This window comes from Stegodyphus dumicola, chromosome 5 (genome assembly GCF_044657685.1).
Source record: "Stegodyphus dumicola isolate Sdum_Otavi_A_Nest chromosome 5, ASM4465768v1".
In the NCBI taxonomy this organism is placed as follows: domain Eukaryota; kingdom Metazoa; phylum Arthropoda; class Arachnida; order Araneae; family Eresidae; genus Stegodyphus; species Stegodyphus dumicola.
This window is the reverse complement of record NC_140772.1, coordinates 153,596,962-153,621,813: the sequence shown is the minus strand read 5'-3', so window position 1 is coordinate 153,621,813 and position 24,852 is coordinate 153,596,962. Positions and strand designations below refer to the sequence as shown.

The following is a 24,852-nucleotide window of genomic DNA, read 5'->3' as shown; positions in this document are numbered from 1 at the left end:
GTACATCGAGATAAAATACTACACTTAGTAAGGAATTATAAGCCAAATAAAATAAAAACATCTGCCCTGAAGATAAGGATAGTGCTGACAGATCAACTTCCAATCCTCGGTGTGAAATTGATAAACAGATTTCGGATTTCAAAACATACTTTCGCTTTGTAGATACAAATTACATATTAGTAAATATATATCGAAAATTCTATTTGACATTATCAAAAGTTCAAGCTTACTTTTATGAAATTGCTCTAACAGTCTGCAAAAAATAATAAGCCGTATCCAATTCGAAGATTAAGGAACAACGCAATCTGCAACATTAACTGAATTAGATAATTTTAGCTCAGCTTATACCTCCGTTACACATTAAATGCGCATGCGCACAAACATATTAGCAGCCATAAAGGTCTTACGCGCTCTCATAAACGCCTGCGCGCATGCATGAATGCGACGCATGTGCAGAAAGTTTGTAGCTTTGAGGTCCAGATTATAGATCATTCCGGATTATGGGTGTACGAATTAACGACTTTTGACTGTAATAGATAATTTAGAGGTAAAAGTTTTTGGATATTTTATTTATTTTATACGTGGAAATGTTCATCCTTGGAAAGGGTATATACTTTTTCGCAATCAGGTAATTTCATATACGTGTTTTTTACCGAGTTTAAAGATTCAGAAATTTTCCTGCATTTTTGTGCAAATTTTTGTAATTTATGAGAAAATAGCAGCGTAGATGGATAAAGTTAAGAGTGTGTGCAATGCCATTTTTGTGCAATTCTGGGATGTTTTTTTAAGTAAAAATAAGTCGACGTGTAAGTGGTTTATGTGTATATGCTATTCTGAAAAACGTGCAAGGAGTTTGCGATTGTGCACTTTTTCCTAATTTTGCAGTTAATATTTGTCATGATTAAGCAGTTTTGTTACATAAAATTTCTAGCATAAGTGTAATTCGGCTAGTAGGTTGTTGGAAAAAGGTGTTGAGTAAATAAAAAGAAAAGAAACATGTCTTTACTTCGTGAAGACAAAATGGCGGCGAAAAAAAAATAGAGGGTGGCTGTAGCAGAGTTGGTCGCCAAATTTTCGCCAAAAAATCGCCAAGTTACCATAATCCAAAGATCAACCCATCTTTGCAATAATACAAGGGATACCCTTCAGTCTACTCTAACCAACTTTTCTTTGATGATAATGATAAGAAAAAAAATATTTGAAACATCCATCTTTTTCAAAAAATAAAATTAATTGTACAATTGTTGTAACTCCCCTTGCCCCATACATGGAGGGAGAAAAGTCTTTAATTTTTGTTACATGTAACTTTGGCATTCGCTACAAATTGAAAAGTCATGTGCATGCATTTAATTCAATAAACGTCTTTGCATTAAATTATTTTTCCCAAGTATATTAATTTCATCGGGATGCCTTCGGTAGTATAAATTTATACCAAAATAGTCTAAATTTATACTAAAAGTTATGTGACTATTCTGATTTAAGCTCAGTTTTTATTTATTATAAGTCACCACAGCTTATGAAATGAGCCTGAATTTTTAGATTATCAAATAATAAATCAAAAAATGGCCTAACTGCTGCATGGGTTCTAGTAAATCTTGCTTCAACTCCTCATATCTCGGCTTTTGTTTCTGTATGAATAAAGAGGCATTTGTTCTGAATGATATTAAGCAATACCTAAGATGTCTTGTGGGTTACTCAAACTCTGGTTACAGATAGAAATAAGATGCAAAAACTTAATTGTACAATTACAATTAAGTTTTTGCTTCTTATTTATATTATCCATCTTTCTTATATTTATAGCAGCAAAAAGTCAATACATATGCTAGCTATTATGAATCGTAAAAGTTTATCATAGATTGAAAAACAAGTGCAAAGAACACTAATCTAATACGTAACACTAATAAATTTTTCCTCTACAGAAAACAACAGACTATGCAGGGGCAAAATCATAAGTAGAGATGTGAGAAGGGATCAGTGATTTGCATGGCTAATATGATCCTTTTTTTTAATTCTGATTTATTGTCATAAAGCTTTAAACCCCATGTGCAAGTTGCGACTCATAAGCGATTCCCCTCTCCCAACTCTGAAGCATTCATTCGCGAGGTCATTCAACTGATCTCCGCAGGTGTTTCCTCTCCACGTTGTTGACAATCACACAGTAGGATTATGAAGGTTCAAGGAAATGTATCTCTTTTATTATTCTTTTGAGAACTATTCGACATTGATCTCTCCATCAAAATTATTCTGGTTTTTAATTTTTTTGATGCAAAAATTTTAATTTATACAACTTTCCGAGTTTTTATGTTTTCACTCAGTGCAAAGGCAATTTTTCTTTAAAGCTTTTATTTTTGTCTTTTCAAAATTTTTACCTTATTTGATGAAACCCTCTTTTGATGATAATTTTAATACATTGATGATATGCAGGTAAAGGCTTCGTGTCTAAGTACTCCGAAACTTTAAACTTCCTTGATCCATGTGCAAGTGTTTTTCGAACAGATTAAATGAATTATTATACGTTCATTTCTTTAATTACCACTAAGCATTTTGTCAAATTTAAAACACTATAATGACTTGAATCAAGAAAGAGTTTTGCAACAATTTTCTTTCCCTTTGTCATTAACCAAAGATAGAGAGCTGGAACTTGTCAATGTCATCGTCACAAAGAAGCCTCTCATTAGCCCCCATGGTACTAAAAATTATACTTAGGCTGAACAAAGGGGAACGCTTGTTTATAGGAAAATCATGGAATTACAACCAGACATTCATTACTTATTTATATTGTTTAAGGTGATGTAAGCAAAAGGATGTCCCGACACATGTATGACTGACTGTGAAAATATTTGTAGCTGGGAAAAGATTAAAGTCGTTCGGCTAAGAGATTCTACAGAAGACCCAAGGGGAGGGGACTTAAAGAATAAGAAACAGAGAAAACTTTTCCCTAACTTGTTAGTTCAAAAAAAAAAAAAAAAAAAGTTGCATTCACTTAGGGGATGCAAGGGCCCCTCCCTGCAACTCCCTGGCTATGCCTATGGGTGCAAGCAAACACAGACAAACACTGAACTATACCAATAGTAAATGCATAGAACTATACCATAGTCGAATGCTTGCAGTTATCTGTAGCACCACTAAGTTTAATCATACTATTACTACTTAAAATACATGTAAGTGTCATTCTGCAATAATGGTTTTAAGGCAAAAATATAATTTGTTTGATTTAGTTTATACCAACCTTCACAAGGGGACCAGCACATTTTATGAGGTATACCATTATGAAAATTTTTCTCTTGGCATATGCTTAGCAATCTTCAGAAAAATCATTATAAAAACTACTTCTTAAAGAAAGAAGTTCAGATAAAAGTTTGAGTGCTATGTGAGTAAATCAGAAGTTCCTTAAATAAGGTCGGGAGGAAATATGTGAGAAGGGGAAATCAAAAAGCGCACTTACTATTTTTATGATTTTCATGATGTTTAACATAAACAGTAAGCAGCTTCCCAAAAAAATTTCTCCCCAAATCATATTCCTGCTTAAATGCAAAAAGGCATTTACATACTTTGGAAAAATAATTTACCTACTAAAAAAGGATCTCATTTTATTTTAAATTTTTCATTAAGGTGCAATTTTCAAACACAAAGTCAAACAGGAAAATGATATAACAATAAAAAAATATGATCCTATTTGACAACATTTTGAATTTTTTAAGTAAGATAAGGTCATTTTTTGTATTTGATAAAATTGACAATTTCTTAGACTTATTTCCTAATTATCTAACAAAAATTATACATAATTTTTTTAAAAAGTCTCTAATTAATGCTGCTACATTTGCGTAAAATGGAAGCAGGATATGAATTCAAGATGAAGAATATTTTTTACTTTTTATACATACACATATCTACTCGCACACATATCATTACACATATGTGCATACATATATCACATTTTATGCATACATATATCATTACATTTTATGCATCAACATATAAAAAGCATCTAAAGAAAAGAATTTTACTAGGATTTTCAACAGAAATATATATACATGGGAAAAGAACAAATATTCTTGAAATACTACCTCTAACAATCCATCTTTCGACGCTAAATATTGTACATGTTGTGATAATTCTTCATCAACATCGAAAAATGTCAAATCATTTAAATTATCAAACATTATAATACCTTTCATTATTAAAGATCTAATATTTTAAACAAAGATATATTTTTTGCGTTCTTTCATATGAAGCAACTCATGAACTAAATGGAGTTAAGAAACGGAACGTTAAAAAATAGAAACATATCTACATCTTACGATTCGAAAATATGAATAATAAAATACTATTTTAAATCTAATAAAACGGCATGACGACCGCCTGCTTCTAGCTTTATCTGCAACATCAAAATCCCGCCAAATATTTCAGAAACTGTAAACATAGGCACGTCTGCTAAGAAGAACTCGTGATACTGCGCAAATGTTGAGTAGTATTATTCCTTGTTACAAATAAAATAAGTTATGATCTTACTCCACTATGGGTTAAAGATTGTTCTATTACTTGTTCTATCACAGGCAATTCTATCTATATACATTTCTTGGTATTGTAAATTTTTCACAGATATCTATTTTAATCCTTTAATTTATAGATTAATTTGAATTTTATAACAGAATTAATCAAATATTTAGGAATAAATATTGTCCAGGAGGCAAACATCTAAATTTAGGAAAGAAATCCATGTTGGATGTAAACAGGAAAGTTTGACGGAATTTCGTACATGTAGATATAGTTTGACGTAATTATTAAAGTACATATTTTAAGATGAGTGCCCCTACATCAGCATCTAGTGCAAGGAATTTGTTCACTGAATCTAAAGCTCGTTTATCAGACAGAATTCAAGTAAACGTAATAGGCACTGGAACTTTAGCGAAACAGATAGTTCGTGGTTCGAAGTCTAATGAGGTTTGTTTCTATTAAATATTTTGATTCATGGATTCATAACGATCTGAATATGTTAAGTAATTTTTTTATAAATTGTCATTTCTTGAAATGTGTCCATTCATTTGGTATTAATACTATTGCTAATTCCTAATTAAAACTGCCTTTCGTTCTTTGTAGACGCTAATGCACACTGCACGTAATTTTGCTTTGCAAGAATATGCCCTTGACAATTCTGAAACTGTAAGTATATTCTGTTTTCCCTTTATTTACTAAACTGGAACACTAAACAGTGGAACCTTTCATTGTATATATCCATATTTTTCCTCACTAGAATCTCAAAAGAATGCAACTGTTGACAAATCATCTGAATTTACAGTAAGTATTTCAACTTTTTGTTATTTCTTTATTATTGTCATTTCTTGATTAGTGATTCCTTTTGTGATTATCTAATTAATTCCTAGATTGCTATATTCTGTCATTAAGTGTCACCAATTCAGTTTTAAATAATTAAAATACAGTCAAAAGTCGTTAATCCGGACTCGTCGGGACTTAAACGATTCCGGATTATCGATTTTTCCAGATTATAGATCATCAGTTTAAATCTGGTAAGATGGCATGTAGAAATTACAAAATTAAAAATATGAAACCGTAATTTATGAAATGAAGAACAATTATGATCTCATGGGTATCATAATTTACAAAAAGAAAAAGCTTAATATTTATTTGTTTACTTTATTAAACATTTCTTTCAATGTAAGTTGTTTAAGTTGCTTCGTTTCATGTGATAATACTTTCTCTTTAATTCTATTTAACAGACATAATTTCTTGTTTAGTTACAAAGTTCCGCTGTTCAAGTCCTATAATTGCTGTGTTGAGAATACCGATTAATTTGTCAATGGAAATTTTTTCGTTTTCAATAACCTCTGGGTCACTTTCTTCACTATCGGAAGCGAATTATAATGACGAGGAACTTGATTTAAATCATATCAAAGACGGAGTACATCGAGATGAAATACTACATTTAGTAAGGAATTATAAGCCAAGTAAAATAAAAACATCTGCCCTGAAGATAAGGATAGTGCTGACAGATCAACTTCAATTCATTGCGCGCCGCGGCGTGAAATTGATAAACAGATTTCGGATTTCGAAACATACTTTCGCTTTGTAGATCCTTTACATATTAGTAAATATATATCGGAAATTCTATTTGACATAATCGAAAGTTAAGCTTACTTTTATAAAATTGCTCTAACAGTCTGCAAAAAATATTAAACCGGATCCATTCGAAGATTAAGGAACAACGCAATCTGCAACATTAACTGAATTAGATAATTTTTAGCATATACTGTCCGTTACACATTAAACGCGCATGCGCACACCCATATTCGCAGCCGTAAAGATCTTACGCGCACTCGTAAATGCCTAGAAAGTTTGTAGCTTTGAGGTCCGGATTATGGGTGTCCGAATTAACGACTTTTGACTGTAGCTATTTTTCTGGATTTTCTTTCCTTGTTATCTTATAACCTTAGTCTTGTTCATTTACCTGAGTGTAAAAAAGGAAATGTAAATAGTTTATTTTGCAGGTGAATTTCTCTGAATATTAATTCAATATGAACAAATTTTTTCGTAAATGTTTAGAGCTTAATTGTTTTGAACATGTTTGATTTTTGTTTTTTAATTACTGAAAAATGTATATTTCATGCTAACGTTTTTGAATGGGGTATTTAAATAGATTGTTGTATAGTTTTCTGTTAAAAGATAGAAATTACTTCAGTCTTTTTTTTTTTTTTTTTCCTTTAAATGCATTTGAGGAAACAAGAAATGAAAATTTGTTTAATTGCTAGTGCATATAAGTTTTTTGTATATTCAAATGAAATGAAACTGGTAAAAAGAAGAAACAATTACAATATACTGGCAATTGAAAAATATGTGCACTCAGTAAAGATGAATAAAAAATGTGAAATACCTTATAAATTAATTTCACATTCTTGTAACAATACTACGAGCAGTTTGTTAAGTTGCTGTTTCTTTTTTAAAAGATGTTGAAAGCAACTGAAAATTTTAATGCATTTTTCATTTTGTAGCCACTACTGATTAATTTAAAATAAAATTATAAAATTTTATAAATTCTGTGTAATCACAGTAGACATATTTCATTTTATTCCGTAATTCTCATTATGTAGCTGGAAATACTGGACATAAATGCAGAAACAGATGAAAACTATGTGCAGTTGTTAAGAAACATTAACTAATTTTCTTGTTGAAAAAATTATGTAATTAATCATAAATTTGAGAAAAAAATATTTGGCCCTTTCTTATCTTTAAAGCTCTTGTTATAATAAACCGAAGATTGCCAAGTTTGTGTTTATTTCTCAGGAGGAATTTAGAATACATTGAGATGCCCTCCTTGCAGTCCAAGTGAGGTGAGGGGGGGAAAGCATGCCCTAAGCAGTCAGGGCTTTGAAAGGTAGCCTTTTCACTGCATTTTTTTAAATGTTATCTTTATCAAAAAATACTAAAACATTGTGGATACATCCCTTCTCACTGCTATGGATTGAAAGTCTTAGAAATGCCTTTCTAATACTTTTTAATTGACCATACCTCTTTTTGAAAATGTTACTTAAAAAATTAGTACTGAAAGAATAATTTCTTACATAATGTTAATTTAAAATAATAAATTATTTGAATTGTTTTTTATTAAAACCATAGATTAAATATTTTCAAAAAAGTGAAATCTGCATATTCTGTATTTAAAAAAAAATTAGATGTGACATCAATCTCTAGGTGCACCTAATTTTTTAAGCCCCCCCCCCACCTACCAATGGAACTTGCTGTGTATTGGGTGCATCATTTTGAACTTTAAGTGAAATTGGATGATGCATATTTTTATAAATTATAACATGGTAAAAAGTGAGTAAATTTTTTGTCCTTTGTAATTGCATTTTATAGATCATTATGCATTACTTTTTGTAGGTTATGATGCATTTTTTCAATAATAATAGTTATGATTTTATTTTTATTTATTTATTTTTTTTTTACAATGTACTTTTTTTCATCATGTACTAAAGTTTTTGCATGTACATGCAGCATAGCAAAAAAAAAAAAAAAAAAAAATATGTTGTGAAAGTTGAGCATCTGAACTAGATAAAACTGAAGGTGCTTAACTTGATTTTACTAAACAAATTAGATTTTAAGAAAATTTCTTTAATAAATTTTAATACATGTTTTTTACAGAGTGTAAGAATAAAATCCAATTATTTAATTTACATAACTTGTATTTGGTTTAATAATTCATAATCTTAAATGAAATTCTGTTATAAAATATTAAATAGTTATTTTTAATAATAAGAGGAACTGATTATTCAAAATTAATACACATAAAATGTAAAAGTCGTAATATGACATTTTCCGACATCAGGATATCAAAAATTGGTACAACTCTCATACACGCCCCAATTTCACCAAATGTGGGGATATGTGTTCTGCGCTGGTTTTTGGCACGATAGCGTGTTGTATGGCAACCCTGTTGATGTTGAAAAATCGGTTGATCTTTACGTTATGGTAACTTGGCGTTTTTTTGGCGAAAATTTGCCGACCAACTCTCCTACAGCAACCCTCTATTTTTTTTTCCCGCCGCCATTTTGTCTTCACGAAGTAAAGACATGTTTCTTTTCTTTTTATCTACTGAACACTTCTTCCAACAACCTACTAGCCGAATTACACTTATGCTAGAAATTTTATCTAACAAAACTGCTTAATCATGACAAATATTCACTGCAAAATTGGGAAAAAGTGCACAATACCATACTCCTTACGCGTTTTTCAAAATAACACATACACGTAAACCATGTACACGTCGACTTATTTTTACTTAAAAAAAATATCCCAGAATTGCACAAAAATGGCATTGTGCACACTCTTCACTATATCCATGTACACTGCTTTTTTCTCATAAATTAGAAAAATTTCACGAAAATACATGACAATTTTCTGAATCTTTAAACCCGGTAAAAAGAACATATATGAAATTACCTGATCGCGAAAAAGTTTATACCCTTTCCAAATATGAACATTTCCACATATAAAATAAATAAAATATCCAAAAACTTTTACCTCTAAATCATCTATTATATTATACACGTCACCAACGAATTCATACCACAAGCATTACAAATACTTAGTGTCAAATATTTAAATTATTTCCATGCACGTTTACTTCAACTTAAACGTATACCAAATTCCTACAAACATAAAATTCACAAAATAACTGTCATTTAATTAAAATATCACTAAACCATGTACACGTCGACTTATTTTTACTTAAAAAAACATCCCAGAATTGCACAAAAATGGCATTGCACACACTCTTCACTATATCCATGTACACTGCTTTTTTCTCATAAATTAGAAAAATTTCACGAAAATGCATAACAATTTTCTGAATCTTTAAACCCGGTAAAAAGAGCATATATGAAATTACCTGATCGCGAAAATGTACATACCCTTTCCAAATATGAACATTTCCCCGTATAAAAAAAAAGAAATATCCAAGAACTTTTACCTCTACATTATCTATTATATTACAAACGTCACTAACTAATTCATACCTTTACTTCATTACAAATGGTTACAAATACTTATTGTCAAATATTTAAATTATTTCCATGCACGTTTACGCAAATTACTTTACTTCCACCTTACATTTAGAACAATGCATAAAAATAATATCCTCAAATAATTAAAAATACTAACTTACCTATTCTTCTTCAGAATCTTGATTACGTGTCCGATAAACTTTTCTCATTTCTGTTTCAGGATCTTTAAAATCCTACTTATAGTTCACACCAAGGTACCAGGTAAAATAAATAACTTAATAAAACATCTTTACTTCTATCTCGCACAACCTTAAAGAAACGCTTATTACCCCTTTCAATCCCACTAAATACCCATTTCGAATTCACTTTAGTTAGGTCCATGGGATCCAAAAATTAACGAACACTGTTTCACACAACACAGAATAAAGGCAAATACAAAATTTCCAGATTTTTTCCCGATTTCCCCCCTTTTCCGATTAAAGAACCGTAATTCGTCCATTAATATCACATGACATATCACATGATCTCTCATTTCCCTCACACAAAATAATGCGTAATCGGAACTGAGTACTGCTCACATTATTACCAAAGTCCCAGGTAGTAACCTTTATCGCCTCCAAAATGTCGCCAAACTACCAGTTACCATATTGTAAAGATCAGCCAAAAAATCTTTCATTGGTTCGCGTCATGCTCTGTGTCTGAGAAGCTAAAATGGTGAAAGTTGTTGAAGTTCGGCAAAAGGAAATATCGTCGTGACCATCCTGTTGAGAGGTGGAAAGAGGGTCTGGGAGATTATTTTTAGTGACTGTGCATGATAGAAGTAAGGATTTGTGATTATTTGTTGTTTTATTTATTTGTGAACCATAGTATGAATTTTCTGGATAGTGTGTTTGGCTATCATATAATAAATACGATAGTGATTACGTGGCAGCATGTTAAAAGCAGTATGAAATTGGTATTTCTGCTGTTCAAAAAAGCATTAATTCATGGTAAGTGCATTTTATTCTTGTTCTTATTTTGTAGAATGTTATGTTCATTTTTTTAGTATGAATTTCTGTCATTGTTGTTTTTTTGAATTGTTTGAAATTTATTTTAGTTATTTTGTTGATTTGTGCGTACCGTCTAAATTGTGCAATTCATAGATGTTTTTTAAAGTTGAAACAGAACGCTGTATACATCTTATTCTTTGAAATTTATTGTTGTTATGTTAATTTATTAAAGTGAGATGTGCGTAGTTCGTAGATTCGTTTGTTGCCTAAATTGTGCAATTCGTAGATGTTTTTTTTAAGTTAAAACATATCGCTGTATACATGGACTCTTGTCAAATAAATTTTGGTTAGAAACAGTTTTGCTATCTGTTTTTTTTTTTTTTTTTTTTTTTTTTTTTTTTTTTTTTTTTTTCAGATTTTTAGCTTAAATTGTGTGTTTAAAACATGGTTTTTGGAGACATTTTAGGCTTAAAGTTCGAAATGTAGAAAAAAAATTTAGATAGCAACATGGCAGCATGGAGTTTCTCGCCACAAACGTTTGGCGAGAAATTTGCGGACTTGAGGGCACATATCAGAGTAGTTCCCTTTTGTGATATATGCTGACAATTTATTGCTTATCTTAGTAATATATAAAAAAATGGAGGCTGTAAAGAGAAGGAAGTACCAATAACTTAAAACTTGTTGCTCCTCAATTTTCAGTATCATTAACCAATAGTGAAGAAAATGACAGGTTACTGAGATCGAACACATCACTAACAGCACAACAGATATAATAGCAATATTCAGTTTTGAACCATACTTTAGCAAGAATGTGCTGTAGCTTACATTTGCAAAAGTGATTTTCTCCTTGAAATGATCAAGATTGTAATTTTTTTTTTGGTACTTACGTATTATCGCAACCAGGTTGGCGCGATTTGTAAGTTTGAGTAAAAAATTATGAATAGAAAGAAAATGTACATTTATTAATTGCAGATAATTTTTAATACAGTTTTTATATTATTTTGTTTTAAAATATAAAATAGCAATTAAACCCTTCCGGTTTCGAATTTGAATAAGTTGCAGAATTATTTTTTCGGTGGAAATCTTTTGGCTATTTCTTTTAGCACTGATTGAAAACCGTATTCGCCATAACCATGTACACGTCGACTTATTTTTATTTAGAAAACATCCCAGAATTGCACAAAAATGGCATTGCGCACACTCTTGACTTTATCCATGTACACTGCTATTTTCTCATAAATGACAAAAATTTGCACGAAAATGCAGGAAAATTTTGTGAATCTCCACATGCTCTTTTTTACAAAACTACGTATAACACACGTAGGGTTGCCGTAAGTAGGGTCGCCAAATTTGGCAATTTATGCGAATTTTGGCCTGGTTGCGTTAATACGTAAGTACCTTTTTTTTTATTATTATAAACCTTATTTTTGACAAATATCAGAGGAAGAGGTCTAATGAGGTAAGATTAGAACTTTTAATGATTTACACATGCACATAACCTTTTCAGTGATTGATTTAAATGAAGGTACTTTTAATCACTTTCGCATGAAATCAAATGAAAGCACACTTCACAGATATTTCATGAAATAACACTATTCATTCTCAGAGACCCTGTATAATTCTATCAGCAGTTGCTCCTTTAAAAGTTCTTTAATACAATTAATTTTTTATCTTCAGGTAACATTTAACTAAGTTGTAGAAAAGAAAATTGTTTATGTGTATGAATCTAAAATCATATATTTATAATAAATTTTCTTATTGTTAAATTTTTGAATTTCTCATTTTTTAAATTCTAATGAAAATCTTTCTTTCCTCCCCCATTCAGATTGGATAATATTCAGAAAAAGTAAGATTATGTTTTTTTAATTTTTCTTTAACAGTTTTTATATATATATATATATATATATTATTTCATTATAATGATAAAATTGTAAACAAAAACTCTTACCATATGACAATTATTTGACATGTTTCATTAAAGAGTGTATTTTGCTGTAAAATATTACTGCTTTACTTAGTTTTATGTGGCTTATTTTATGTATTTCTTTAATATTGAAACCAGTATATAAAAATGCTGGCTAATGATAAAAAATATGGAATTATTGTTATAAAATTAAAAGTAAGCATAAATGTGTTTCCTTTAAAATTACAAAAGTATGTATATACGTGTCCAGCATTCAAGTAATTGGAATATTTTTTAAGTTTAGAAACTTCCCTCCCCTAGAGCTTAATTTCTAAAATTAAAAGTTCCGAAGACGTACGTAAGGTTCTCGAGGAAAATAAAATAACGAATGAAGTAATTAATAATTAAAATTAAATAAAATATAGAGATAAGTTTAAATTAAAGTAATGATAAATTCTTAAATAATAAAATAAAATACTGGACCTTGTCTTATTTGGGATTCAAACTGGGATCACAGTTTTACTCAAACTAAGAAATAGTGGAACTAAGCTCTGACTGAATTTAAGCCTTGAATATACCATATTACATGTTATTTCAAAGAATATAGAACTGCAAATTTGCCTTTTTTTTAACATACTATTTAAAAAAAGATAAAACTATTAAAGTTTCACTCATAAGAATGTAAAAACTTCTAGAAACAGTATATATGAAACAGAATATATATAAACAGAATGTGGAAGTAAATTTTAATGGAGAACTATATGCATTAAAAATACTTTCTGAGTACAATCCACTGCTGGTATAATTCTAGTTTTCAAGCAGAATAATAGAACATGAAAAAATTTTTCCGGAATATGAGAGATGACTACATCATTCAAAAAAAATTGAAGGGGGCTTTCTTCAAACATGTTCACCAAGTGTTAGACTCGTTGGAGGCATTTATCATATTATTTTACTAATTTAAGCCTATTATAACTTAGAGCACATTCTAAAATATTGTTACGGTTTTTTTACTGAATTAGCTATTTTTAAATAGAATTAACTAAAATTGTTTTATATTATCGTGCAATGCAGCACGAGACTTATTTGAAGAGAAAGCTACGCTGGGCAAATTAAAAATACAGGAGCACGCGCATTTAATAAATAGATATCTCGTAATTGTACGCTTTTGCTTTTGGGGAAAAATTGGGAAAATACCAGAATATTCTCGTGCACATTTAAAAAGCTTAAAAAAAGCGGGATCAAAACATTGCAGGCCAGTTGTTTAATGAATTGTTTAGAAAACTGCAGTTGTTTACTTATTGCTGTTAATGATTGTAGCGAATTCGCGGTGAAATCGGATTACTTTTCTCTTTTGAATTAAGTTCTGTTGAACGTTTTAATAGTTTAAAAGATAACTACTTTGAGATATTGGGATATTGTACGAATATCTCTAAGGAAATTTAAGCATTTTGTTTTTATTTGCTGTGATAAGAATAAATTTTATTCATTTTTCACCGCACTTGTGCATTTAATTTATTATGAACGCGTACGCACACAGCAATATAAATAATGGTTATCTTTCCCCATTTTATTGTAAATTATGAGTAATCAAAACTGCTGACCACTGATACTGAATCAGTGGATATAATGGCACAACTGGAGTGATAACTTCTAGTACTTTCGGGAATGAAAAATTACCTGATTCTGCTTTCATAAATTTATTGCACTTCCTAGAGAAAACGGTTTTAAAGTGAAGGCTTTGCTTTCCTTAAAAATCTCAGCCTGTGTCCAAGTGTGTGTTTCCCAAGGAAACAAATGCATATATTCAGAAATTATAATAAATTTTTAAGACTTACTTACTACTCAAATAATTTTTTTATGACATCAAAAGAATTTTTTACTCAAATTTGGCTCTGTTTAATTAAAAAAGTACTGGAGCCCTTTTTATTTAGAGCTACGGAACGCTTCAGCTAGAATTATGATTTATCTAATAAAACTGAGAAATATCTTGGCCAGTCTCCAGTGGGCTGAGGTGCAATTTAAGATTTTCCCTACCTCTGTCCCAAAAATGTAAGTAAGCACATTAAGAGCATTGTCTTCAAACAGTGTAATTTAGCAATAATGATGGATAAGCATAACTCAATCATAGCATAAAATGATAATGTCATAACTCAATCGTAAGATCTTTGCTGTGGTTTTATGTAAACCCTTTTAGTTCACAATAAACTGGTTTAGTTTTTGTAAAAAAAGATATAAGTTAATTGCTATTTATCCTTTTTTTTTTTTTTTTTTTTTTGTTTGTTTGTTTGTTTGTTTGTGTGTGTGTGTGATTTGGAAAAATGATTAAAATTTGTGACATTCCTTCTACAAAACAGCATGCAGTTCATTGTTTGGTAAAAATGTATTTAAGGGTGCCTCTTTGGCAAAAACTGGCGATTTTTGGCAAGGCACAATTTCAAGATGGACACATCACAAAACCAAAGTAACAAGTCAAAGAATTGCAAATTAGGTGTTCATGGGCACATTGATCTATTTTCACTTTAAAAAAATCACAGAATTGTACAAACTTGGCATTGTGCACTGACTTGACTTTGTCCATGTACACATCGATCTATTTTTACTTAAAAATTAAAGTAGCACCCAATTCTACACTATAGCCAAACAAAAAATATGTAATCTCAATAAATGGCATTTTAAATTAAACAATGAAATAACATAAAAAAGGAAATATTGCACTACACAAAGGAAATATCCACTTACCTTATTTAGAAATTTCTGTGGCACATAAAATTCTTAAACAGCATCCAAAAACTTTCCTAAAACCATATTCCCTTTCTAATGGAACTCTTTATATAGTGAGCATTTGAGCCTTTCTTGTGATAAACCCATTCAAAGCCATCTGAAAGATCTTTACGTTCGACCATACGTATTTCCTTCGTACAAACAGGACACTTATAATTCCATCGAATTACATCCAACAAAGTTTCTTTTTTTCTGCCCTCAACCACTTCAAAAAAACATCTTCTGCTCTCTCTTGTTCTTTCCCACCACACACCCAGCTTACCACCGGCATCCATTTTACAATGCAAAGCACACAATACGCAACATAATTCTTAACTGGCATCCAAAACTGAAATAAGCCCTTACAAATATTTTTCCATCAGTCAAATTCACCGTAATCAGATTATAATAGGGTTTCCATAACATTCAACTACTCAAGTTACCATAAATGAAACAACAACTTGGCAATAATCCAAGGGGCACCCTAAAATATAGGCTAACTGAGTGTTTTCAAAATTATGGGACCCTAGCATCAAGACAAGTATGCATATGTGATTTTATTTGGAAAAGGACAAACAATAATGATACAATATGAAAGTTTATGAAAACCATTTAAGATCTTTTATGTGCTGTATCTGTAACTTCTATTTGTTGAATATCATAACTAAATAAAAAACGATCTTTCCTTTAAACTTTTCCCAGAATGGGTTTTGCAGCTTCTCTGATGGTTCAGTGATATTCCTTAATCAGTTAATTGTTTTAAATTCAGATGTTTAAGTCTACCTATTTCTTGGTAAAATATAAGAAAACCAGTTATAAACAAATAATTTTATTGCTGTTGTGAGTAGATCCAGTTCCTTTAAACCTATTTTCTAATCTCATTTATGCCATTTGTATGCATTTTTGAGTGCTGTAGTTCATAATATATTTTAGAGGTGTAGAATTTAATTATATGAGAATTAAAACATGTTTAGTAATATTGCATGATTCTGAAAAAAAGATACCTTTTTTTACTTCCTTTTATGAAGTAAATGAAGTATTGCAATCGCAAAAAATTTTGGGTATCATATTTCAAAGGAAATATCTATTTCAACTGCTCTCGAAAACATTTGAACAATGTTTTTGTGCAACATCTGTATGTACAGATGGAATAAAAGATAGTTTTTGCCAAAAAGAATTGTAATATGGATTCAGAAGATATTTTTTTCTTGACGTCTGTACGTATGTGTGCACGTATCTTGCATAACTCTAGAACTTGTACTGTATAACATTGAGATTTTGTATATGGGATTGCTACAACATGTTAGTTGTGCACCTCTCCCGCTCTGTGAGCCTCAGTGAGCTTAGTTTTTTTATTCTTTTATGTTGGTAAATTGGGCATTTTTTTGCTTCAAAAGGGATTGAATTATGTGTTTTTAATGTTCTGGTTAAAGTTTTACGCCTTTAGTGAATCTACATGCGATAGTTCTAGAATTATCAACAATTTAAAAGTTTAACTGGTGAGTTAAGTTTAACGAACCGCCATTTGTTTACATTTGAAACTCAGTAGAATAGTGAATTAAGTCAGTTTCTGTACTTTCAGTATCTTTTTGCCAAGTGGGACAAAAAGTAAACTTTCACTTTTGTACACCAAAAAATCTGCCTTTTTGCCCACTGGCTGAATTGCTTGTTTTTGTGTAGAAACTCTAATTTTAATTGCAATTTTTTTTAAATTGTATTTGGCGTTTTATATTTTTCTGTATTTTACAATTTTTAACGAAGATGTTTTGAGTTTTTATGTATTTTTGGTTTGCCGCGAAGTGAGAACTGAAGTAACTGAATGAGAAATATATCTCTAATAAAATTCAAGGAAATAAATTTAAATGACATGCAGCAAAAAATGTGTATAACTTAATAGGCCATACAAGGAAGTCATGTGGTGTTCACATCATATTTTCTTTATTAAATAAATCTCAGCGCCTGTTAAGAAAGTACCAAATATAGAAAATATTGAAACAGATTGAGAAACTAATTGAGGTACCTGATGAAAAAAACATCATCATAATTTACAGTATGGTTACAAAGAGAGACAGGAACCATAAATTAGCAAATTATATTTTGGTACTACCCAAAGTTTTCTCTAACTTTTAATGTGTAAGTGCCCACATCAATTCTTGATTTTAAGTTACATCATGCTGAGGTTTTAAGTTACTTCATGCTGAATTATATATAAATCTTTTATGGAAAATTCCAATAAGTTAAATTTTTCGACAATATGTGACAAAGAGTTTCCATGAGGCAGTATACCATACTTGCTCATTAATTTCATTTATAAACATTTTGGTAGTTGCATAAGTATGAAATAAATCATATTTTGCTCAAGTACTTTAATCTTTGACTGTTTAATCTCAGTGTGTTTAGATGCTAGAATGCAGCTAAAATTACATTCTCTGAAAATTGTTTTTTTTTTTTTTTTTTACATATGCATCTATTAATATACTATTTTATTAAATTTTTTAGATTTTGTAAAATTTTTTAAGTAATGTTTATTTGGTAAAATCCTTAAAAGATTAAACAAAAATGGTGTATTAAGATGTTATTTATTAAAATATATTTTCTTTTTCCAGTGTGTTACTCATCGAAGATGTGAAAGAGCAACTGCACAAAATTCTTTCTTGATATAAAAATACTAAATATGTACTGAAATGTTATTCTTATTTTTTATGTTCTAAGTCTACATTTTCCTTTGATATCAAATTGGAAGTGTTTGTAAAAGTCATAAAAAATGGTATGATCTGAAATTATGATACAAAAATTTTCAGATGTGTGTTATACATTTCAGTTGTAAATATTTTGTAAATCTGAATTAACTGTGCTTTTCATACATTTAATTTCTTGTATGTTTATTGATAAATTTTTTAATTGCTTTTCTGGTCTGTTGCATATTGGATACATGGTTAACCAATCTGTAAAAGTAATTCATTCAGTTGAATAAATAAATCTTCTAAGACCCCTGTTGTGCTAAACATATGATTGTTCAAAATATTAAAACTGTACAAGTCTGTGTAAAGACAAAGTATTTTTAATGAACGACATTTTTGTAGCTTAATTTCTGTTTATTACATTACAGACTTGAAATGAATTTGATGAAGAGGTTTTAACTGACATTAAATGTCATCATGGTCAAAAAACATTTTGTCTCAAATAAAAAATTTAGAACCATATGAATCAAATGGATTAAAAATATTTTAATCTGTATTAAATCTTATCTAATGTTTTATTATTCTTCAGCATAATTCATATTTCATGTAGTATTAAGCACTACAGCAAAGGAATAAAGTAACTATAGATGCAGAAAGGAAAAACATGCCAGTATTAATTCTATAGTTTTGCAAATTTAGATGGCTTTATTCCAGTCTTTGACTTTTATATATTTAACAAAGCAAAATCATGATTATTATGCAAGCTCTTCTGACTAGACATATGAATTTCCCGAAAGCCATAAGACTGTGAATAACAAGTCTATTTTAAATCACACTTTTATTCTAAGTCCTTTTTTTCCCTAAAATTTAAGTACTTTTAATTTTTAGTGTGCATTTTTGCAGTTATTTTATTCATTTTATGATATACAGTCAAAAGTCGTTAATCCGGACTCGTCGGGACTTTGGCAATTCCGGATTATCGATTTTTCTGGATTATAGATCATCAGTTTAAATCTGGTAAGATGGCATGCAGAAATTATAAAATTAAAAATATGAAACCGTAATTTATGAAATAAAGAATAATTATGATCTAAAGGGTATCAAAATTTACAAATAAAAAGCTTAATATTTATTTGTTTACTTTTTTAAACATTTCTTTCAATGTAAGTTGTTTAAGTTGCTTTGTTTTATGTGATAATACTTTCTCTTTAATTCTCTAAACAGACATAATTTCTTGTTCAGTTACAAAGTTCCGCTGTTCAAGTCCTGTAATTGCTGTATCGAGAATACCGACTAATTTGTCAATCGAAATTTTTTCATTTTCAATAATCTTTGTGTCATTTTCTTCACTATCGGAAGCGAATTATAATGATGAGGAATTTGATTTAAATCATATCAAAGACAGAGTACATCCAGATGAAATACTACATTTGGTAAGGATTTATAAGCCAAATAAAATAGAAACATCTGCCCTGAAGATAAGGATAGTGCTGACAGATCAACTTCCAATTCATTGCGCACCGCGGCGTCCCCCCACCCACAGCGCTGCAGAGCAGCGTGAAATTGATAAACAGGTTTCGGAATGCCTTTATCCATTTTTTGCAGCAATTCCACTTTTTGTTTAATGGACTTTGAAACATACTTTTGCTTTGTAGATCCTTTACATATTAGTAAATATATATCGGAAATTCTATTTGACATAATCAAAAGTTCAAGCTTACTTTTATAAAATTGCTCTAACAGTCTGCAAAAAATAATAAGCCGGATCCAATTCGAAGATTAAGGAACAACGCAATCTGCAACATTAACCGAATTAGATAATTTTAGCTTAGCTTATACTGTCCGTTATACATTAAACACGCATGCGTAAACATATTATGCACATGTGTACATGCATATTCGCAGCCGTAAAGGTCAACGCGACGCATGCGCAGAAAGTTTGTAGCTTTGAGGTCCAGATTATGGGTGTTCGAATTAACGACTTTTGACTGTATTTAATACAGAAATAACAATATACAAATCACACTATGATGTTAAAATTATTGAATCATGTAGTGATAGTGTTATTTTTGTCCGTTTTGCTCAAAAGTCTGTCTACCCTTTTGTTGTACTTTGAATTAATTTTTACTAATTCAAAATACAGAATGATAAATTTCAATTATGAAGCTTTCTGTTTCTGCTTAATTGTCATTTACAGTGTGTTTTTATTATAAGCATTGTGTCCTATAACTTAAAATTTTACTGTTTTAAATATTTATTTCAAATTAAAGTATTTGTATGATAAATATTTGTAAATTTAACATAAAATATTAGAGATTTATAGTTTTTTTTTTTTTTTTTTTTTTTTTTTTTTTTTTTTTTTTTTTGTTGTTGTTGTTGTTGTTGTTGTTTTGTGGTGCTGTTTAAAATTGTATGTAACTTCTTTTTTCTGCAAATATATTTTGGTTTTGAAATTCAAATAATATGCTGTTAAGAATTATTATAATTTGTTTTTTTAATGTTGATTACATTCATAGTGATTACTAATTTATTTTAAGAATTTGATTTACTTTGCAGTCTTGTGAATTATGATACCCTTACCATAAGCATGTATATGTGTGTGTCTGTTACATACATCAACAAAAGTTGAAACAGTAGCTTTAACTAACACCAAATTTCACATGAAGATGGCAGATGTATTTATGCATGAAAGAAAGCAAGTATGATGTACAAACATCAAAATATTTAATTTTCAGAAGTTGCATGATGACATCACATTTGAGTCATTAACAATTGATGATTAAAGCTAAAAACAAACAAAGTTTGCATTAATAAGATATGTGACTATCCAAACCTTCACACAAAGTTTACAGTGATTGCTTGTGCTTTCAATGAGATGACCAAAAATTGCTATTGCTTGCAAAAGCCATTCTTCAATTAGGTTAGTTCCAACTGTCTGAGACTGGCTGGAGGTGGTAAACATGCAAAGACAGCATGCTTGATAGCAACACAAAATATTTTAATGAGATTAAGTTTGGAGGAATATGGTGGCTTTTCCATATGAGAAATCTCTCACTCTTTGGTTCCTCTTTAGCCATGTTCACTTGATGGAGGTGAGTATTATCCTTAAAGAGGAAATTAGGACCAACTTCTGCAGGGTAGTCTTATGGGGTGTAGAACTTCATCTTGATACCACACTGCCATCACAGAACTATCGTTAAAGATGTGCAGCTGGTTGTGCTATTCCACTGAAATTCCAGCCCACACCGTGATGCTGCTGTCTGTAAAGGTGTGATGTTTGATGATGCTCTGGGACTGATTCCTGCACCATTTTCTCTCCAGACCTTTTCATGCATATCATCTAATTCCAGGACAAATCTGGACTTGGCCACGAACAGGTCATTATGCCAGTCTGAGACAGTCCATTTGAGGTGTTGATGGCACTACTTTAATTTTGCTTTATTGGGCAGTTAGTGCAGCATAATGCTTAGTACTTCAGCACACAATCCTTTCATGTGAAGCCTTCAACACACAGTACTGGCAGATATTATCTTACCACCACCAAGTGACACGACAACCATAGATAGATGTAACAGTCATGGAAGTCACTCATCAATTCCACTCAGCTATTATAGCAATACACCGATTTTCAGAAGGTGTAGTAACCTTTGGTTAACTTGGATAGGTTTCTGGATAACTGTTTGACTTGTTTGGAATTGTATCTATGTTCAAGCTTTGATTGACTGCCCTGCATTAATACATCTGATAGCACACTAGGGCTTACTGCCTGCCATTCGTCTTTTTACATCCTTCTACAAAGTAAAGGAAGTATTGTAATGAAAATATCCATTGTGATTACTCTCCAATCCATTTGGGCAATGTTTTTGTGTGACTCATAGCTCAGTATAGTTCATCTTACTGAAAATTTCAATTTTAATGAAATCAACAACAGCTGTATTCAGAATTCTTTTAGCCTTGAAATTACTCTTCAGAATCCTGTATATTCTATGACTTTTCTATTAATAAAATCTTAAAAGTCATTTCCTGAGAAGATATATTTTATTCATATGTTCTTGTCCTTTTTCATTTTCAAACCATGATGACGAATACTAACTGACAAAGTTTCAGGATTAGTAAGGTAATACTTATAATTTTTATTTTTATCTTTGAGCAAGAGATGCATTTCGTAGGTTTTTCTAAGCAATAAAAATTCCTTTAAAATATATTAAAAAAAATATATATATATGATGTTTCATTTCTTTTAACTTGACTGTTCGATGAAAATTTTACTTTTGTTTTCATAATTTATTCTGCTTTGTTTTGTTCATTCCTTTAATTTTAAAGGCTCTTTTTAGATTCAGTTTTTGCCTTATTAATCTGTCAGCTCAAATAGCTGAAACTTTTTTTTTTTTTTTTTTTTTTTCCTGTAAAGCTGTAAGAATAACAGAAATTTCCTGAAGTTCCGATACACGTCTACACTTATTAAATCTAAGTCCTTCAAAATGTTTTCAATGTTAATAAAATAATGAAATTATTATAATTTCCTGATTTTGATGAAAACATGAAGACTGCTCTATTTTACAAACTGCATTTGTTGTGTCACCATTATAACCTATTCTTCATAGTCTCTAATTTAGGTATTTTTAGTTCTGAATTCTGAGGAATAATGTTAATTTCTATCTGAAATGATTTTAAATGTGATAAGGAAGTTTATTGACAAAATGCATAGAAAGGTTTATTTATTGTATATATATTTGTGTGATACAGATGCAACTCATATTGGTGGGCTAGATAATGCTAAATGCAGTTTGCTAGAATTTCTTCAACCTCAGCTTAAACATCAGACTTCCTACGTAATGTATACTATAATGGCAGCATGTGCACAAAATTCAGTAATATTTTCATATAAATATTTCCTTATAATTATAACTTTAAAAAAAAAATCATGCTTTTAAAACATTCCAAAATTAAAGTTTTAAAATTTATTTACGATATTTTTCTCTCCAACTTAATAAGATTCATAAGTGTTATTATTGGTCTTCAAAATGTTACATTTAAGACAATAAATGAACTACTAGAATTCTTTCATATGAAATAGTCAAAGCTTTTCATTAATAATAGCAATAATATAACTTAGTTTGTTTATTTCTAATTCCCCCCTATAGAAATGTGCATCACACAAAAGGAGCATTTATGATTTGTGTGTGTTTCTTTTTGCATGTGTATATGTGTCTGTTTCTTTTTGCATGTGTATATGTGTCTGTTTCTTTTTGCATGTGTATATGTGTCTGTTTCTTTTTGCATATGTATATGTGTCTGTTTTTCTAAGTAGTATGAAACTTTTAAATTCATTTCAATTTATATTTTAAGCTTTGCTTCTTAATCTTCAAATTGAGGAGACACAGTTATTAGATATTTTTTAAATAAATTTAAGAAGTAAAAACCTGATGTGGCCAGTACATGACATCCAAAAATTCCATGTTAAGACATAGTATTGATGGAATAGAAATGAACTAAAGTAAACTATCCAGTTGATCGTTTGCAAATAAAATCTAAAATGTGTTTATAAACTTTCTTGCTTAATCCCATACAATGGGCAATGATAACTATACGTTTTTGTATATCTATCTGTTATTGTGCTCTGATTTGAAAACATCACATACTACTATATCCTCTAGTATCTCATATAGTGTTTGGGATTTGCAAATCAGTAGCATAATAGTCACAGAATTTTTAAAAGCATAATCTTTAGAATTCTTGATAGAGTGTTAAGTATTACTATGTATAGGATGTTTATAAATGAACGGTGCGGTTTAAAAATTAATAATAAATCAATGTATTACTTTATATAAGCAAATCTTGCAGCATAAGCAGCAGAAACTGTCCAAGTTTTTGATGAATTAATCACAGGCCTTCTATATGTTTGCCCTTGTCACACAACGCACACCTACACGATAATCAAATTCTCCCCATACCGGGTGTAGCATGTCTGCCGTGACAGTCTGCAGTGCGCGCTTTATCCAGTCACAAGCTTTCTCAAGGGACACAGGCATTAGCTGTACATAAACTCAGTCTTTAATAAACCTCCAAAGAAAGAAATCAAATGGTGTTAAATCCGGCGAATGGGGTGGCCGGGGGAGAAGGCTGTTAGTTGTTACAGCACGTCCAATGCAGTATTAGTGAAGAACATGATTAAGAAGCTCTCGTACATTCCTGTGAAAATGGGTGGAGCACTGTCCAGTTGCAAAATGTAATCATTGTAATTGATTTTCAGCTAGGGTAACAACCAGGTTTCCTACATGTCTAGAAATGAATCACCGATCACAGTTTCTTGTTTGAAGAAAAATGGGCCGTGCACTTTCTCGCGGGACAGAAAACGTGCATGAAACTCATACTGCACTGAAACCACAAATCTGGACACCTCGAAACGGAGCACACAGAAAACCATTTCCTGTTGCAGCGCCATCTTAGAAACTGACGCTGGGGCTGCGCAACAAGCATGATAAGCAAACAGCTGGTAGCATATGAGAAACTTAGTTACAAATGCTTACAGTGTAGGTTTTACCATGGGTAAGATAATACATTTTATTATTAATTTTTAAAACTACACCATTAATTTATAAACACCCTGTATTTCTTTTTCAGTTATTTCTCAGTTTGAGATATCAGTGTTCAGTTTTCTTACTAAGATGACAAACATCTTTATTTGTCATTTTAGCTTTAATTATTGAACACTTTCTTTGCTCTTATGCCATTATAAAATTCAGCAATAAAATCTGTAAAATCAGCATATTTTGAGGATTCCTAAAAAGTGTGTTAATTATTGCCATACTCTTTTTAATAATATATAGTTATTATATTATTTAGCTATGGTGTATTATTTGTTTAAAAATAATGCATAGCGATATTTGGTGTGAGCCATGGAGGTAGGAAAGGGAGGAGGGACCATTCCGCGCTAGAAGTGAAGCACTGCTTTGAAGCTTGGGTCACCAGACAGGGTGTTCTTTGTTTACATTCAG

General features: G+C 30.3%; 2 protein-coding genes across 5 annotated transcripts in view; one reads left to right on the top strand and one right to left on the bottom strand.

Moving 5' to 3' along the window:
* Positions 1-4,444, bottom strand: part of HPS1 (Hermansky-Pudlak syndrome 1 protein) — a 133,554-nt gene extending 129,110 nt beyond the window's left edge. For all 4 annotated transcript variants that reach the window (XM_085817254.1, XM_085817255.1, XM_035372423.2 and 1 more), the window contains exon 1: positions 4,068-4,444. In XM_085817254.1, the coding sequence (XP_085673380.1) occupies positions 4,068-4,178 (111 nt within the window). In that variant the 5' untranslated portion in view covers positions 4,179-4,444. The remainder of the gene's footprint in view (positions 1-4,067) is intronic.
* Positions 4,445-4,700: 256 nt separating this feature from the next.
* On the top strand, positions 4,701-21,873 carry BORCS7 (BLOC-1 related complex subunit 7). Its single transcript, XM_085817261.1, has 5 exons — positions 4,701-4,944; positions 5,101-5,163; positions 5,255-5,298; positions 12,333-12,353; positions 17,780-21,873. The coding sequence occupies exons 1-5, from the start codon at positions 4,804-4,806 to the stop codon at positions 17,829-17,831; spliced, it is 321 nt and encodes a 106-aa protein (XP_085673387.1). The 5' UTR covers positions 4,701-4,803; the 3' UTR covers positions 17,832-21,873.
* Positions 21,874-24,852: the final 2,979 nt, after the last annotated feature.